Source organism: Scyliorhinus canicula, chromosome 16 (genome assembly GCF_902713615.1).
Source record: "Scyliorhinus canicula chromosome 16, sScyCan1.1, whole genome shotgun sequence".
Lineage (NCBI taxonomy): Eukaryota > Metazoa > Chordata > Chondrichthyes > Carcharhiniformes > Scyliorhinidae > Scyliorhinus > Scyliorhinus canicula.
The window spans coordinates 114,859,473-114,874,472 of NC_052161.1; the positions used below are offsets into that span (position 1 = coordinate 114,859,473).

Genomic DNA, 15,000 nt, shown 5'->3' on the forward strand with positions numbered 1-15,000 from the left:
GAGGAGCAGCCTGCGCGCTATTTCAGAGATCGGAAGGCGCCTGATTTAAAATCGAGCGAAAGCATTTGGTTTTATGAGTAACATTTATGTATGTAATGTTGAGGGGACGGATTTTGAGATTTATCTCCATTTGGAAGGGGTCCAGCTGATGAAAAGACCCCCCCGGGCGGTGTGAATGCACTATGCTGGCTGCCTGGTAACCGGGAGGGGGGAGAGCCGCCGAGGCTCAGTTGTTGTTGTTTTGTCTACAATGGTTGCGTCCTGTCAGTGCGGCGCCCGCATCGCGCCGAGCAGTAGGGCGCCCGCCAGGGGAATTCTCTCCCTTATTTAATTCACCCACCCACCGGCGCGCGGGGGCCCGAGCTGCAGACTCTTTGCTCCTTCAGCCTGGCCAGGGTGACGGGGAAGCTGGCTCGGCGGCCCGCGGGGGCAGCTCGGTCTCGGCGCGCCCGGCCCCCGCTCTGGCCGCGGCGGCAGAAGGGATCGCGCAGGATGAGGACGAGTCGTGGTCCCAGAGCAGCAGGCGTCCGAGGAGCCCGCTGAGCGGTTGCGGGAGATGGAGAGTAATGGCGAGGTAAAGGTTAAACCGTAATTTCCACACTTTTTTTCCCCCCCGCCCCCATTCCCCTCAAATAAAAGCAAAACGCTGCGAAATCTGAAATGAAAACAGAAAATGCTGGATAAACTCTGGAGCAGGTCTGGCTGGCGGCGCCTGTGCCTCAGTTGTCGAATAAGAGTCGCAAGGACTCGAAATGTGAACCCTCTTTCTCTCTCCACAGACCTGCTTGTGTTTATCCAGCAATTTCTGCTTCTATTTATCGGCAATTTTTCACTCCTGAAGGTATTGAGTCCCGCTTGAGTAGGTCGATTCCCCCCTGAGTGGCCAGTCTCTGGATCGAGTGTTGTCAGACCTGTCCCGACCCAAATAAAAACCAAGTACCGGCTGAAAACACTCAGCGACTCTGGCAGCATTTGTGGAGAGACAAAAACAAATCTAACATTTTGAGTCGGTATGATGTTTCCCCTTATCCAAATTTTGTTTTTATCTCACATCTCCAGCATCCTCAGTATTTTCTTTTGATTTTACTGTCCTGACCCAGTGTGCACCTTCAAACACAAGTTACTAATAATAGTGATAATGAATTGGAATTCAGATTATTTTGCTCCTTCCTATGTCACGTCCCCCCATCCAATTGCTGAAATCAATTAAGAGATCACAGATTAAACCTGGCTCACCCGGTTCTGTATGACTGTCAGATACACTGTAAACGTTATGGTTTATTTTAACTCCTTTGAATCTCTAAATTTCATAGCAACCAATACATTTTCTGAACCGAGATGGGTTAATATCGCCCAGTGGAAGAAAAACAGATCCAACTGTGGCAATGCTTCATTGCGTGTTTTTCTGCATGTTGTCACATCACAAATTTCATACTCCTCATTTAAACCATGATCAACCTTGTCACCTAAAGGGTTGTATAAAACTTTATAACAATTTCAACTATATTAATGATGTGGAGATGCTGGCGTTGGACTGGGGTGAGCACAGTAAGAAGTCTTACAACACCAGGTTAAAGTCTGCACCAGTTAAGGCACCTCTTCATTTACCTGAGTAAGGAGCAGCGCTCCAAAAGCTAGTGTTTGAAACAATCCTGTTGGACTTTAACATAAGAACTAGGAGCAGGAGTAGGCCATCTGGCCCCTCGAGCCTGCTCCGCCATTCAATGAGATCATGGCTGATCTTTTGTGGACTCAGCTCCACTTTCCGGTCCGAACACCATAACCCTTAATCCCTTTATTCTTCAAAAAAACTATCTATCTTTACCTTAAAAACATGTAATGAAGGAGCCTCAACTGCTTCACTGGGCAAGGAATTCCATAGATTCACAACCCTTTGGGTGAAGAAGTTCCTCCTAAACTCAGTCCTAAATCTACTTCCCCTTATTTTGAGGCTATGTCCCCTAGTTCTGCTTTCACCCACCAGTGGAAACAACCTGCCCGCATCTATCCTATCTATTCCCTTCATAATTTTAAATATTTCTATAAGGTCCCCCCTCATCCTTCTAAATTCCAACGAGTACAGTCCCAGTCTACTCAACCTCTCCTTATAATCCAACCCCTTCAGCTCTGGGATTAACCTAGTGAATCTCCTCTGCACACCCTCCAGTGCCAGTATGTCCTTTCTCAAGTAAGGAGACCAAAACTGAACACAATACTCCAGGTGTGGCCTCACTAACACCTTATACAATTGCAACATAACCTCCCTAGTCTTAAACTCCACCCCTCTAGCAATGAAGGACAAAATTCCATTTGCCGCCTTAATCACCTGTTGCCCCTGTAAACCAACTTTCTGTGACTCATGCACTAGCACACCCAGGTCTCTCTGCACAGCGGCATGCTTAAATATTTTATTGTTTAAATAATAATCCCGTTTGCTGTTATTCCTACCAAAATGGATAACCTCACATTTGTCAACATTGTATTCCATCTGCCAGACCCTAGCCCATTCACTTAACCTATCCAAATCCCTCTGCAGACTTCCAGTATCCTCTGCACTTTTCGCTTTACCACTCATCTTAGTGTCATCTGCAAACTTGGACACATTGTCCTTGGTCTCCAACTCCAAATCATCTATGTAAATTGTGAACAATTGTGGGCCCAACACGGATCCCTGAGGGACATCACTAGCTATTGATTGCCAACCAGAGAAACACCCATTAATCCCCACTCTTTGCTTTCTATTAATTAACCAATCCTCTATCCATGCTACTGAGAATGTGTCTCTAATTCACTTGTCTCTCAGTCCGGAAGAAAGTCTCAAACACGTTCGTACTTTAGAATATTCTTTATTGTGATCGGGGCAGCCCTCTAGGTATTCCAAAGAAACACCTGTGAGAGTGCCAAAGTTTTGCTCAAAACATCCTGTCTTTATATGTTTTTTAAGGGGCTGTCCCTTACATTCACTTGAGCTTGCCCCCATTACAAAGCATAGCTTGTTTTTGCCATAGTTTCGATACATGATTTTACAGACTTTAAAGTTATCTATTGGCACATGAGTATATAGCAATTTTAGCAAAAACAGCAGGTGTTTAGCCACAGTATCAATGGCTCCCACATTTCATATTCCGTCATCCAGCCATCTTCCTTGTTTCTCAAGGCTATTCGGCTTACAGTCATGAGTTGGCTCACGAATTCAATAACAACTCCTTTATTTGTAACTTTCCAATAATGTGTCCCATTAATTCTGTCTTGTTCTAGCTATTAACCCTTGCTTCACATTCTCATTCCCCCCTTTGATCATTCCATGATCACACAGCCCTCAGGGACTTATCCTTGAGAGTCTGAGGAATTCCTCCGGGAAATCATCCTTTGGTCCAATGTCCTCATACACATTTCTGGCATCTACTAAGTCCTGCTTGTCTAACTGGGAAAGCCGCTGCAGCATCTGCGGCATCACAGAGGCGCCTAAACGATTACAAAAGCATTTAACACAGGTTACAATGATACATAGCAAAAGGCAAATAACGATATAGATAATAAATCCATGAAACAGATAAGTGGTCCAGGAACTAGACCACAGTCCTCCCCACCAGTCATCCGAGGAGGACTGGCGGAGTCTCTTTACCCCATCCCTAATGTGGTCCACTAGGTGAGTAATGTTTTCCGAGCTATCAGGGATAGAAGTACAGCACTCAGAACCCACTACAGCACACGGAGCCATGTGGTTCTGTAAGGCAACCGTCCGAACAGCTACTAACTCTGTTGAGCTCACTGAGCCCTTCCGCGGTATCATTATCCACCTGCTCCAATATATCCCGGAGCTCTAATACTGCCGAACTGCGGCCAAAGGACAGTAGCTATCACCTCCCAAGGCACAAGGGACCTAGTGGTTTGGGCATGGGGATGTTTGGATAGATCTGTATAATGGGTGATGCCAGGGACTACAAAACCCATATAGCAAGAACCCGACTAATTTTCCGGCAACCAGGGATATGCTTTATGCCCGCATATAAAATAAGTATCATTGTACGAGGTCAAGTTCCCCTTGGCATCCGTCGTCATGATTCTAGTCGGCTCCCCCCTCCAGGGGCCGCCACTTGTATGGTTTTCTATTGCTGACCAATTAAAGGTGAACAAGCCTTTTTGTGTAAGATTAGTTATGGGTGGTTGCCAAATCAAGGTCTGGGTACATTGGCTGGTACCTACCGGGTGGGTCCCATTGGCATGATCCTTTTTAAAACATATACTACCTTTTGGAAATTTAGCATACTTGGGGGGGATCAGGTAGGGCGGCTGACGGGTTACAGTAAATTTTGGCCACCACCATCCTTTAAATCTGCTCATATTGAACCCGGCCGATCGCCAATCTATCATATCTTGTGTATCATTATCAGGATCGGTGCGATTACGTCGCAGAGCCTATTCTGCGACCTCCTCGATCAAATAGGAATGAGGGACCAAAGGAATACCCCCATGGGCATGGCTAGGAACATGCGTACATACCCAACAAGAGGAGACATTTAATTTCTTTGCATAAGTATAAGACATAAACAGGAATGAATTTGCAGTCACATGGTGCGTTGCCCGCTTCCTCCTGGTAGGCGGGTGAGTATGGATAGTCTTACATTCAGGAACTCGTGGCTTGCCTTTCCTCGTACACCGGTAGTCCCACCGGCAAGCGTAGCGATCGCAGGTCAGGGATCCGCGGGTAGTCAGGAACCGAGGCTTCTGCTCGTCTTGATGAATGATGGTGGTGCAGGTATCTACCGGGGTCGCCGTCCACAAGGTCTCATCTGTGGTGCTGTTGGCACAGCTAAAGGTGTCCTCACGACAAAGGTGCAGAATTCGTCCGCCGGGTCTACATCGCCGGCCGCTAGTGAATGTAAACTGGATGGCGCTGGCGAGGATCACTAGTAAAAAGAGCAGCTTCATCGTGGGGTCCTGCTCCTATTCCGAGTAAGGTCGTATGTACCTAAAACTTAAAACGAGAGTTAATAATCACGAAAACTTCACTAGCTTACAGTGGTGGGTGTGAATCCACGCATTGCGTCCTTCAACTTTGACTGCCGTGGGGGTGGTTAGGAGAACTTGGAACGGTCCTTCCCAACGTGGTTCCAACCCCTTCTGTGTCCAATTGCGGATCGTCACATGATCTCCCGGTTGTACAATATCGGAGCTAGCTAAGGGTGGCACTTCCTCTTGCGTGGCACGTACTCGTAAGTGGAGACTCTTTAATACTTTAGTCAAGGCTATTATGTAATTAGCCATTTCTGTAGTCATGTGGTGGAACTGGACCTCTTGGGGAATCTCATAATCCCATGGAGTGCGGAGAGGTCTTCCATACAGGATTTCTGCAGGGCTTAATCGAGTCTTTCCTGCTGGGGTGGCTCTTATTTGAAAGAGTGCAGTAGGTAATAGTTTGAGCCAAGTGGCTCCAGTCTCTGCTTGTAATTTAAAAAGCTTAGTCTTTAAAGTCTGGTTAGCTCTTTCCACTATCCCAGCTGCCTGGGGTCTGTAGGCGCAGTATAACTGCTGTTTAATTCCCAGTTGAGTGCAGAATTCTTTATCAATCTGTCCCACAGAGTGAGGTCCATTATCAGAGCTTAAACAATAGGGAATTCCAAATCTTGGTACAATTTCATGCATAAGAACTTTTACTACAGTTGAAGCCTTATTATCTACAGTAGGATAGGCCTCTATCCATTTACTAAACACATCAACAATCACTAATACATGCTTATAACACTGGCATCTTTCCAACTCAATGTAGTCCAGTTGCAGGGTCTCAAAGGGACCCTCGGGCAATGGTGTTTTCCCCTGCTCGCAGGGGACAGCCTTCCCAGGGTTATACTGCTGACATATCAAGCAGTGACTGCTAATCCGTTGGGCTATCTCCTGCAGTCTGGGATGCCACCAGGTTTTTAACAATATATCACCTGTAGCGCGAGCACCACAGTGAGTTGCAAAGTGTACACATTCGGCCACCCAGGCTGCCAAAGCATCGGGCATACATGTCTGCCCTGCTGGGGTGACCCACAGCTTACTTTCTTTATCATATGTACATCCCAATTCTTCCCATAACTTTTTATCGCTAGCAGGAGCGTCCTCCTGTAGCTGGATTACGTCAGTAATGGTCGGCATAGGTTTTTCAGAGGGAGACTTGTCTTTTGAGCTTTTAGTCTGGCTCATCATTTTAGGCACTACCATTTCCTTTGAATGGGAGGCTTCTTTTGCTTGGTGGTCTGCCTGCCTATTTCCTTCATCTACTGGAGTTTTTCCTTTTGTATGGGCAGTACACTTTATCACTGCTACCTTTTCTGGGAGCATAAGAGCTTGGAGTAACTGTGTTACTAGCTGCTGATGGGAAATTGGGGTGCCAGCGGATGTTAAGAATCCTCTGTTCTTCCATAATTGTCCAAAATCATGTACGACTCCAAAGGCATATCTGGAGTCTGTATAAATATTTACTTTTTTGCCTGCTCCTAGTGCGCATGCGCGTTTTAGTGCGAACAATTCTGCTTGCTGGGCCGAGAATAGAGTTTCAAATCCTGCTGATTCTACTGTCTCCCCACCCTGGTTGATTATAGCATATCCTGATAACCGCTCCCCCCTTTCACCGATGGAAGCACTTCCATCTCTGAACATGGTCAGGTCTGGGTCGTTAAGAGGGTGAAAATTCAAAACTTAAGATTTGTAAGTTCCAATTAAAATACATCTTCAGCTGTGTGGACTGTTCATTACTTTATCAGAATTAAAAGGACCAGAGCTCAGGCAAACCAGCATGAGAGTGTCAAGACATCTTCTGGATTACACACAAAAGCTTGTTGAAAGGGTTAATTGTCTTGCAGAGACAAAAAGGGGCGTATAGTGGGTGGATAAATTGGAATGATGCCATTCGGACCTCTAAACTTATTTTTAAAATATTTTTCACTCAAATGGACTGGGAGTAAAAGTTGGAGTGCTGCCAAATTCCCGTTATCAAGTCTTTCAGCGAACACAATATGTTATTGAAACTCTGAGTGAACCAATTTTGCGTTGATCATGGACATATTTCATTTACCCATCTGTTGTTTATAAGTAATTCTGCAATCTCATAATTAAAACATCTGAGTTGTGAGACAGGTTAGTTTTACCCTATTGATGATTATTTGTGTCAGGGAAGTTTTAACCCTGAACTAATGAAACACAGGCTTGATCATATTTGTCATATGTATTTCAACTATCCTAACCTCCACTGAACACCATAAAACTAATATTTTCTTATTCTTACATACGTGATTTTGCACCCTGATTAAAATTCCCTGTGTATCAAAATTACCCTGGAAATGTCAATGATAGCCTTTGAAAAGAAAAAATTGTTAACTGTACTCAAACTATAATCTTTAAAGACAATGCGTAGACAATTTGAAGCTTTCAAATAATCACAGCTCGTAACAAAACGTTTAAAAGTCAAGGTCTGAAGTCAAAGTCTGAATACAGAGACAGTGAATAGTTCAGAACAAAGTTTAGATGCCTAAAACTCTCTCTCTCTGTCTCTCTCTCTACGTAACTCTGTCTGTCTCTGGAACTCTTGTCGCTCTTTTTCTTTATCTAACTTACCCCTCCCCGTCTCTGTCTCTCCCTGACTCGTTCTCTTTCGCGCTCTCAACTTTTGCTGTCTCTATCAGTCCCTCTCTTTGTCTCTGGCTCTCTCTCTCTCTCTAACCCTCTTACTCTTTCTCTAAAATGGAGCTCAATTAAAATACTGAACAAAATTTTTCATTCTCCTTCGAAAACTTTATCTGTGCCATTCCATTTAAGTCAATTTCCACTGATTAATTTTAGAGGCATTAGCTATTCTTAGAGATGTATATTTCTTTGTGCAGATGACCTGCTTGCTGAAATGGTTAAATTTTTGTACAGAATCAAAAGTGTTGGAGAACTTGGCATGATGCCATCTCCGTCCGCTATGTGACCTTAGACATTATCCATCCTTTCTTTCAATTTTCGTTATTTAACCGGTTTTTGAAAGAGATAGTACTAGATGTTTATTTTTCTTTTATTTCAAATGAGTTGAATTACGGCTGAATTTATCTGGACGGCTTGAAACGATCTGAAGTTATTCTCGACATGTATCCATTGTTAAATTTCTAACCGTAATCTTGTATTGATTTTCCTCCCCATTTTTTCGTTTTGGGAGGGGGGGTTAGTCATCCTCAGATATTCCTGAACAAAACTAATTGAGTGTTTTAGCCCCTTTCTGATCTTTTGGACTTCACTTAATTTGATTTTTTTTTTCTCCTTGAAACATTCCGGGACAATCGTTAGCCGTAATTGTTGGCAGTTTTGTGAGGTCTTTTGCTAGTTTGCCGTTATCTGTACTGCCGTATCTTTACTCGCTTTATTGACATGCTTAAAGGAGTTAGAGCTCAATTCCTTTAAACCAGCCTGTCTTCCAAATGGTGTGAAGGTTTAATTTATGTCATTTGTGCTTCTAACTTTATTTGTCTTATCTTTACTTCTGTGTATCTCACCATTTTTCTCTGTTCCACAGAAATCACACCCATCTTTGATCATTGTTTTTTTTACCAGAGTATTTTGCTCTTCAAAAACCAAATTTTTTTTTAAAAACGGACTTTTTTACTCATTTGGCCTTGATACCAGATTTATTGGATGTTACCTCACCGTCTGTCCGCCTTGCCAAGTGATTCTAATTTTTGGCGGTCAAAGGTTTGACGACTCGCCTTGTCCACCGGCTCGAGCGGCGTCCAGCTCAGCAAATCCTACACTAAATGTTAGGGGTGAAAATATTCACACGAAGGCCTGAGTATCAGTAACAAAGCAGTTTATTATGAGAATTCATTCAAAAGCAGAATTCTGGGAGATAAGATTTGGGAACTCCGCAGTCCCTGACAGCAGCTTATCCCACTTAAGCTTAAACTCACATGGATTAATATACAGATTCAAGGTGGATAGCCTAATGACTTGGTTCTTTTCCCATATGTGCATTCCTTTTTTTTTTAAGACCTTGGCTGTTTTAACACTTTCTTTCTCTGTCAATTTTATACCCAATTTTAATGCATTAGTTTTCCCCCAGTGGCCATTTTTCTTCTAAATTTTTATGCAATTCTCCTGACAATTGTCTCAGTTGCTTGGAATATTCTGGATATTGTTCACACAAGGGGGGAACTGTCAGAGGTTGTATCTAACGTATTACCCATCTCTAACACTATTGGCAGTTAATGATCCTTGCGATTATTGTTTATTTGGCGAAATGGTCCTGGACCACTTTATTCAATCATGAATTTAAACGGAGTTATCCTGCTCCGTTGCCCAATTCAGGCAGGCTCATCCGTGCCTGCAAGCCTATCTAACTACAAGGTTATAACGTCCTTGTTATATTTTACCTTAGGGTTGATCACGCACCCTTCTAAAGCCTCTTATCACGGGGGCACTTTTAGACAAAAGCAAGGATCATGATGCCGAAACCTCTTCTGTAGCTATTACTGGAGGGGCTACACACCCTCCCTTAAAGCACTAGTCCCTGACTGTGCCTGTGACTATTACTGTAGGGGTCACACTCCCTCCCTTAAACGCACTAGTCCCTGACTGTGCCTGTGACTATTACTGTAGGGGTCACACTCCCTCCCTTAAACGGGTTTGCAGGACTGACCTGGATTTCGTAGGAGCATCCCTGAGCGCTGACAGCGGGGCTGAATCGTGGACGGTACAGCGGAGGGGAATACCAAAGTGGCAAAAGTTTTACTCTCAATGGTGGCCCAATTCCTCCTTCGCTCCCGAACTCTATCAGTCGCTTATGCCGCCAGTCTCAGTGGAGACTCTTTGAAATCCCACCGCTGCCACCAAAATGAGACTGTGTCTCTAATTCACTTGTCTCTCAGTCCGGAAGAAAGTCTCGAACACATTCGTACTTTAGAATATTCTTTATTGCGATCGGGGCAGCCCTCTAGGTATTCCAAAGAAACACCTGTGAGAGTGCCAAAGTTTTGCTCAAAACATCCTGTCTTTATATGTTTTTTAAGGGGCTGTCCCTTACATTCATTTGAGCTTGCCCCCATTACAAAGCATAGCTTGTTTTTGCCATAGTTTCGATACATGATTTTACAGACTTTAAAGTTATCTATTGGCATATGAGTATATAGCAATTTTAGCAAAAACAGCAGGTGTTTAGCCACAGTATCAATGGCTCCCACATTTCATATTCCGTCATCCAGCCATCTTCCTTGTTTCTCAAGGCTATTCGGCTTACAGTCATGAGTCGGCTCACAAATTCAATAACAACTCCTTTATTTGTAACTTTCCACTAATGTGTCCCATTAATTCTGGCTTGTTCTAGCTATTAACCCTTGCTTCATATTCTCACTACTACTTTACCCTTAATGCCATGCATCTTTATCTTATGCAGCAACCTTTTGTGTGGCACCTTGTCAAAGGCTTTCTGGAAATCCAGATATACCACATCCATTGGCTCCCCGTTATCTACTGCACTGGTAATGTCCTCAAAAAACTACACTAAATTAGTTAGGCATGACCTGCCCTTTATGAACCCATGCTGCGTCTGCCCAATGGGACAATTTCTATCCAGATGCCTCGCTATTTCTTCCTTGATGATAGATTCCAGCATCTTCTGACTTCCGGTGGCGGCAATGAGGAGCTAAGCCGCACATTCGGCAGCTCCCGCTGAGAACGGACTTTGGGGCTCTTTTCAGGGCCCCCAATGGAGCTGTGGCGGCAAATCCCGACGTGGGAAGAGGTCAGGAGTCGACCCCAACGGTCCTATGGTCCGGACCAGGAGTGGGGTAAGGAGAAAACCGGAAAAAGCTCCCCTGAAAAAGCGGGGGAAGGAAGACAATATGGCGGCCGGCGGAGGCCTTGAGGAGCTGAGGCAGTGGGCTCAGGAGCAGCAGGCGAGTCTGCTGCACTGCTTCCAGGAGCTTAAGTTGGAGCTGCTGGAGTCGCTGAAGGTAACCAACAGGGAGCTGATGGAGCCCCAGACAGCCCAGGGGGCTGCGATCCGGGAGCTGCAGCAGCAGGCCTCCAAAAGGGAGGATGAGGTCGTGGCCGTGGCGTGGAAGGTGGAGATGCACGAGGCGCTCCATAAAAGATGGCAGGAGCGGTTCGAGGAGCTGGACAACCGGTCGAGGAGGAAGAATTTGCGGATCCTGGGCCTCACGGAGGGGCTGGAGGGGTCGGACCTAGCGGCCTATGTGGTGACTATGTTAAACTCGCTGATGGGGGCTAGGTCCTTCCAGGGGCCCCTGGAGTTAGAGGGGGCCCACAGAATTCTGGCTAGGAGGCCCAAGCCGAACGAGCCGCCGCGGGCGGTGTTGGTGCGGTTCATGGATCGTGAGTGTGTGCTCCGGTGGGCCAAGAAGGAGCGGAGCAGCAAGTGGGAGAACACGGAGGTGCGGATCTTCCAGGACTGGAGTGCGGAGGTGGCGAGACGGAGGGCCGGGTTTAACCGGACGAAGGCGGTGCTCCGTAGACGGAGTGTGAAGTTCGGCATGTTGCAGCCGGCACGTCTGTGGGTCACCTATAAGGATCGGCACCATTATTTTGAGTCCCCGGAGGAGGCGTGGGCTTTCGTGCAGGCCGAGAAATTAGACTCAAACTGAGGGTCTAAGAGGGGGGAATGCTGTATAATACTGCATTTGTATTTGCCTGGTTTAATGTAAGATGTGTGTTGGCCTTAGGGTGGGTTGGGTGATGTCGATTTGTCTTTTTTGTATGGGTTTTTCTGCAGGGGTCGGGTGGACGGGTTCGGGCAGAGGGGTAAACGGGGAGTTCGGGAGCTGGTGGGGGGAGGACTGACAATGGGAGTAGCCCTGAGGGAGGCGGGGCCGGGCAGGGCGAAAGCGCGGGCTTTCTACGGGTTTCCTGCGCTGGGAGATGGTGGGAGCGGGGCCGGGGCTGAGAACTGCGGGTCGTTGCTGGCTGTTTTCCTTTCCCGCGCATGAGCAGGGGGGGGGGAAGAGGACCCGCTGACTGGCACGATGGAGGAGGGGTAGTCCCACGTGGGGAGGAGTCGGAGATAGGGCAGGAGTTGCCGGGGTCAGCAGAAGTTAGCTGGCTCACGGGAGTGCTATGGAGGGAGGGGCGCGGCTAGGAGGGGTCCGGGGGGGGGGGGGGGGGGGGGTGCGCCGGGTTGCCGCTGAAACGGTCAGGAAGGAGCTGGAGGACGCAGGTGGTGCTGGAGGGGGGAGTTGCCGCCGTGGGAAACTGGCAGAGCGGGGGACGCTGGCCGGGGGTGGGCAAGGGATGGGGTATGGCTAATCGGCAGGGGAGGGGGACAGGGAGCCCTCTGATCCGGCTGATAACCTGCAATGTGAGGGGGCTGAATGGGCCGGTCAAACGGGCCCGGGTATTTGTGCACCTGAAGGGGCTGAAGGAGGATGTGGCCATGCTCCAGGAGACACACATGAGAGTGGCGGACCAGGTTCGGCTGAGGAAGGGATGGGTGGGCCAAGTATTTCACTCAGGGCTGGATGAGAAGAGTAGGGGGGTGGCGATCCTGGTGGGGAAGAAGGTGTCGTTTGAGGCGTTAAATGTGGTGGCTGACAGTGGCGGGAGATATGTGATGGTGAGTGGCAAGCTGCAGGGGGAGCGGGTGGTGTTGTTGAATATATACGCCCCAAATTGTGACGATGCGGGGTTTATGCGGCGTATGTTGGGCCGCATTCTGGACCTGGAGGTGGGGGGCCTGATCATGGGGGGGGACTTCAACACGGTACTGGATCCCCCATTGGATCGATCCAAGTCCCGGACGGGTAGGAGGCCGGCGGCGGCTAAGGTGCTGAGGGGATTTATGGACCAGATGGGGGGGGTGGATCCCTGGAGGTTTGCGAGGCCTAGGGCCAGGGAATACTCGTTTTTCTCCCACGTACATAAGGCCTACTCGAGGATTGATTTTTTTTTGTCCTGAGTAGGGGGTTGGTTTCGAGGGTGGAAGATGCGGAATACTCCACCATTGCCATTTCAGATCATGCCCTGCACTGGGTGGACCTCGGGCATGGGGAAGAGAGGGACCAACATCCGCTCTGGCGCTTGGAGGTGGGGCTGCTGGCAGATGAGGTGGCCAAGAGGGTTTGGGGGTGTATAGAGAGGTACCTTGAGGCCAATGACAACGGGGAGGTCTGAGTGGGGACGGTCTGGGAGGCATTGAAGGCGGTGATGAGGGGGGAATTGATCTCCATCTGAACCCATGGGGAGAGTGGGGAGGAGAGGGAGAGACTGATAGGGGAGATGGTGCGGGTGGATAGGAGATATGCGGAGGCTCCAGAGGACGGATTGCTGGGGGAGAGGCGTAGCCTTCAGGCCAGATTCGACCTATTGACTACCAGAAAGGCGGAAGCTCAGTGGAGGAAAGCACAGGGGGCGGTGAATGAATAAGGGGAGAAGCCGAGCAGGATGCTGGCACACGAGCTCCGAAAGCGGGACGCGGCCAGGGAGATTGGGAGAGTGACGGATAAGGCTGGGAAGGTGGTGTGGAGGGGAGTCAATGTTAATGGGGTCTTCAGAGACTTCTATGGGGAGCTGTACTGGTCGGAGCCCCCGGTGGAGGGGGTGGAATGGGGCGCTTCTTGGTCAAGCTGCGATTCCTGAGGGTGGAGGAGGAGCAGGTGGAGGGACTGGGGGCGCCGATCGAGCTGGAGGAGGTGGTCAAAGGGATAGGAAGCATGCAGTCGGGGAAGCCGCCAGGGCCGGATGGGTTTCCGGCGGAATTTTATAAAAGGTATTTGGACCTGTTGGTCCGGACCTTTAACGAGGCAAGGGGGGGGGGCTTTGCCCCCAACTATGTCACGGGTGCTGATTTCCTTGATCCTGAAGCGGGACAAGGACCCTCTGCAGTGCGGGTCATTTAGGCCGATTTCGCTGCTGAACGCCGATGCTAAGCTGCTGGCAAAGATCCTGGCCACTAGAATAGAGGATTGCGTGCCCGGGGTCATTCATGAGGACCAGACGGGGTTTGTGAAGGGAAGGCAGTTTGATACGAACATCCGAAGGCTCCTCAATGTCATTATGATGCCGGCCATGGAAGGGGAGGCAGAGATAGTGGTGGCATTGGATGCGGAGAAGGCCGTTGATAGGGTTGAGTGGGAGTATTTGTGGGAGGTGTTGGAGAGGTTTGGGTTTGGGGAGGGATTCATCCGGTGGGTGAGACTGCTCTACGAGGCCCTGATGGCGAGTGTAGCCACAAACAGGAGGAGGTCAGAGTACTTTCGGCTGTACCGGGGGACGAGACAGGGGTGCTCCCTGTCCCCCTTGCTCTTCGCGTTGGCATTGAGGGAGTCAGGGAACTGGAGGGGCCTGGTGCGGGGTGGGGAGGAGCATTGAGTGTTGCTGTATGCAGACGACCTGTTGCTGTATGTGGCGGACCCGGTGGGGGGGATGCCGGAGGTGATGAGGATTCTTAGTGAATTTGGGGGTCTCTCAGGGTATAAGTTGAACCTGGGCAAGAGTGGGGTGTTTGTGGTGCATCCGGGGGATCAAGAGGAGGGGATTGGTAGGCTCCCATTGAAGCAGGCAGGGAAGAGCTTCAGGTACCTAGGGGTCCAGGTGGCTGGGAGCTGGGGGACCCCGCACAAGCTCAACCTCACAAGGTTGGTGGAGCAGATGGAGGAGGAGTTTAAGAGGTGGGATATGTTACCGCTGTCACTGGCGGGGAGGGTGCAGTCCGTTAAGATGACGGTGCTCCCAAGGTTTTTGTTCCTGTTCCAGTGCCTCCCCATCCTTATCCCGAAGGCCTTTTTTAGGAGGGTCACCCAGGATCATCCAGCAGCGGCCGCCGACCGAGGGAAACGCAGCGGTCTGCAGGTTAGACTGAAGCAACGCGGTTTCAAGACCCCTCTCCCCAGCATACTCCTGGCAAACGTCCAAGCGATTGAAAACAAGCTGGATGAACTTAACGCCAGACTTACCTCTCAGAGGGAAGTAAGAGACTGCTGTGTGCTCTGTTTCACAGAGACATGGCTCAGCCCCGCCTCACCGGACTGTGCCATA

General features: G+C 48.5%; 1 protein-coding gene across 13 annotated transcripts in view; it reads left to right on the forward strand.

Moving 5' to 3' along the window:
• The first annotated feature begins 205 nt into the window (after positions 1 to 205).
• The window catches only part of ccdc30 (coiled-coil domain containing 30), a 200,159-nt gene continuing 185,364 nt past the window's right edge, over positions 206 to 15,000 (forward strand). For 11 of the 13 annotated variants that reach the window (XM_038773501.1, XM_038773502.1, XM_038773499.1 and 8 more), the window contains exon 1: positions 207 to 574. In XM_038773501.1, the coding sequence (XP_038629429.1) occupies positions 557 to 574 (18 nt within the window). In that variant the 5' untranslated portion in view covers positions 207 to 556. Of the gene's footprint in view, positions 575 to 15,000 lie in introns of all 13 variants that reach the window. The other 2 variants (XM_038773500.1, XM_038773508.1) reach the window with 2 other exon arrangements.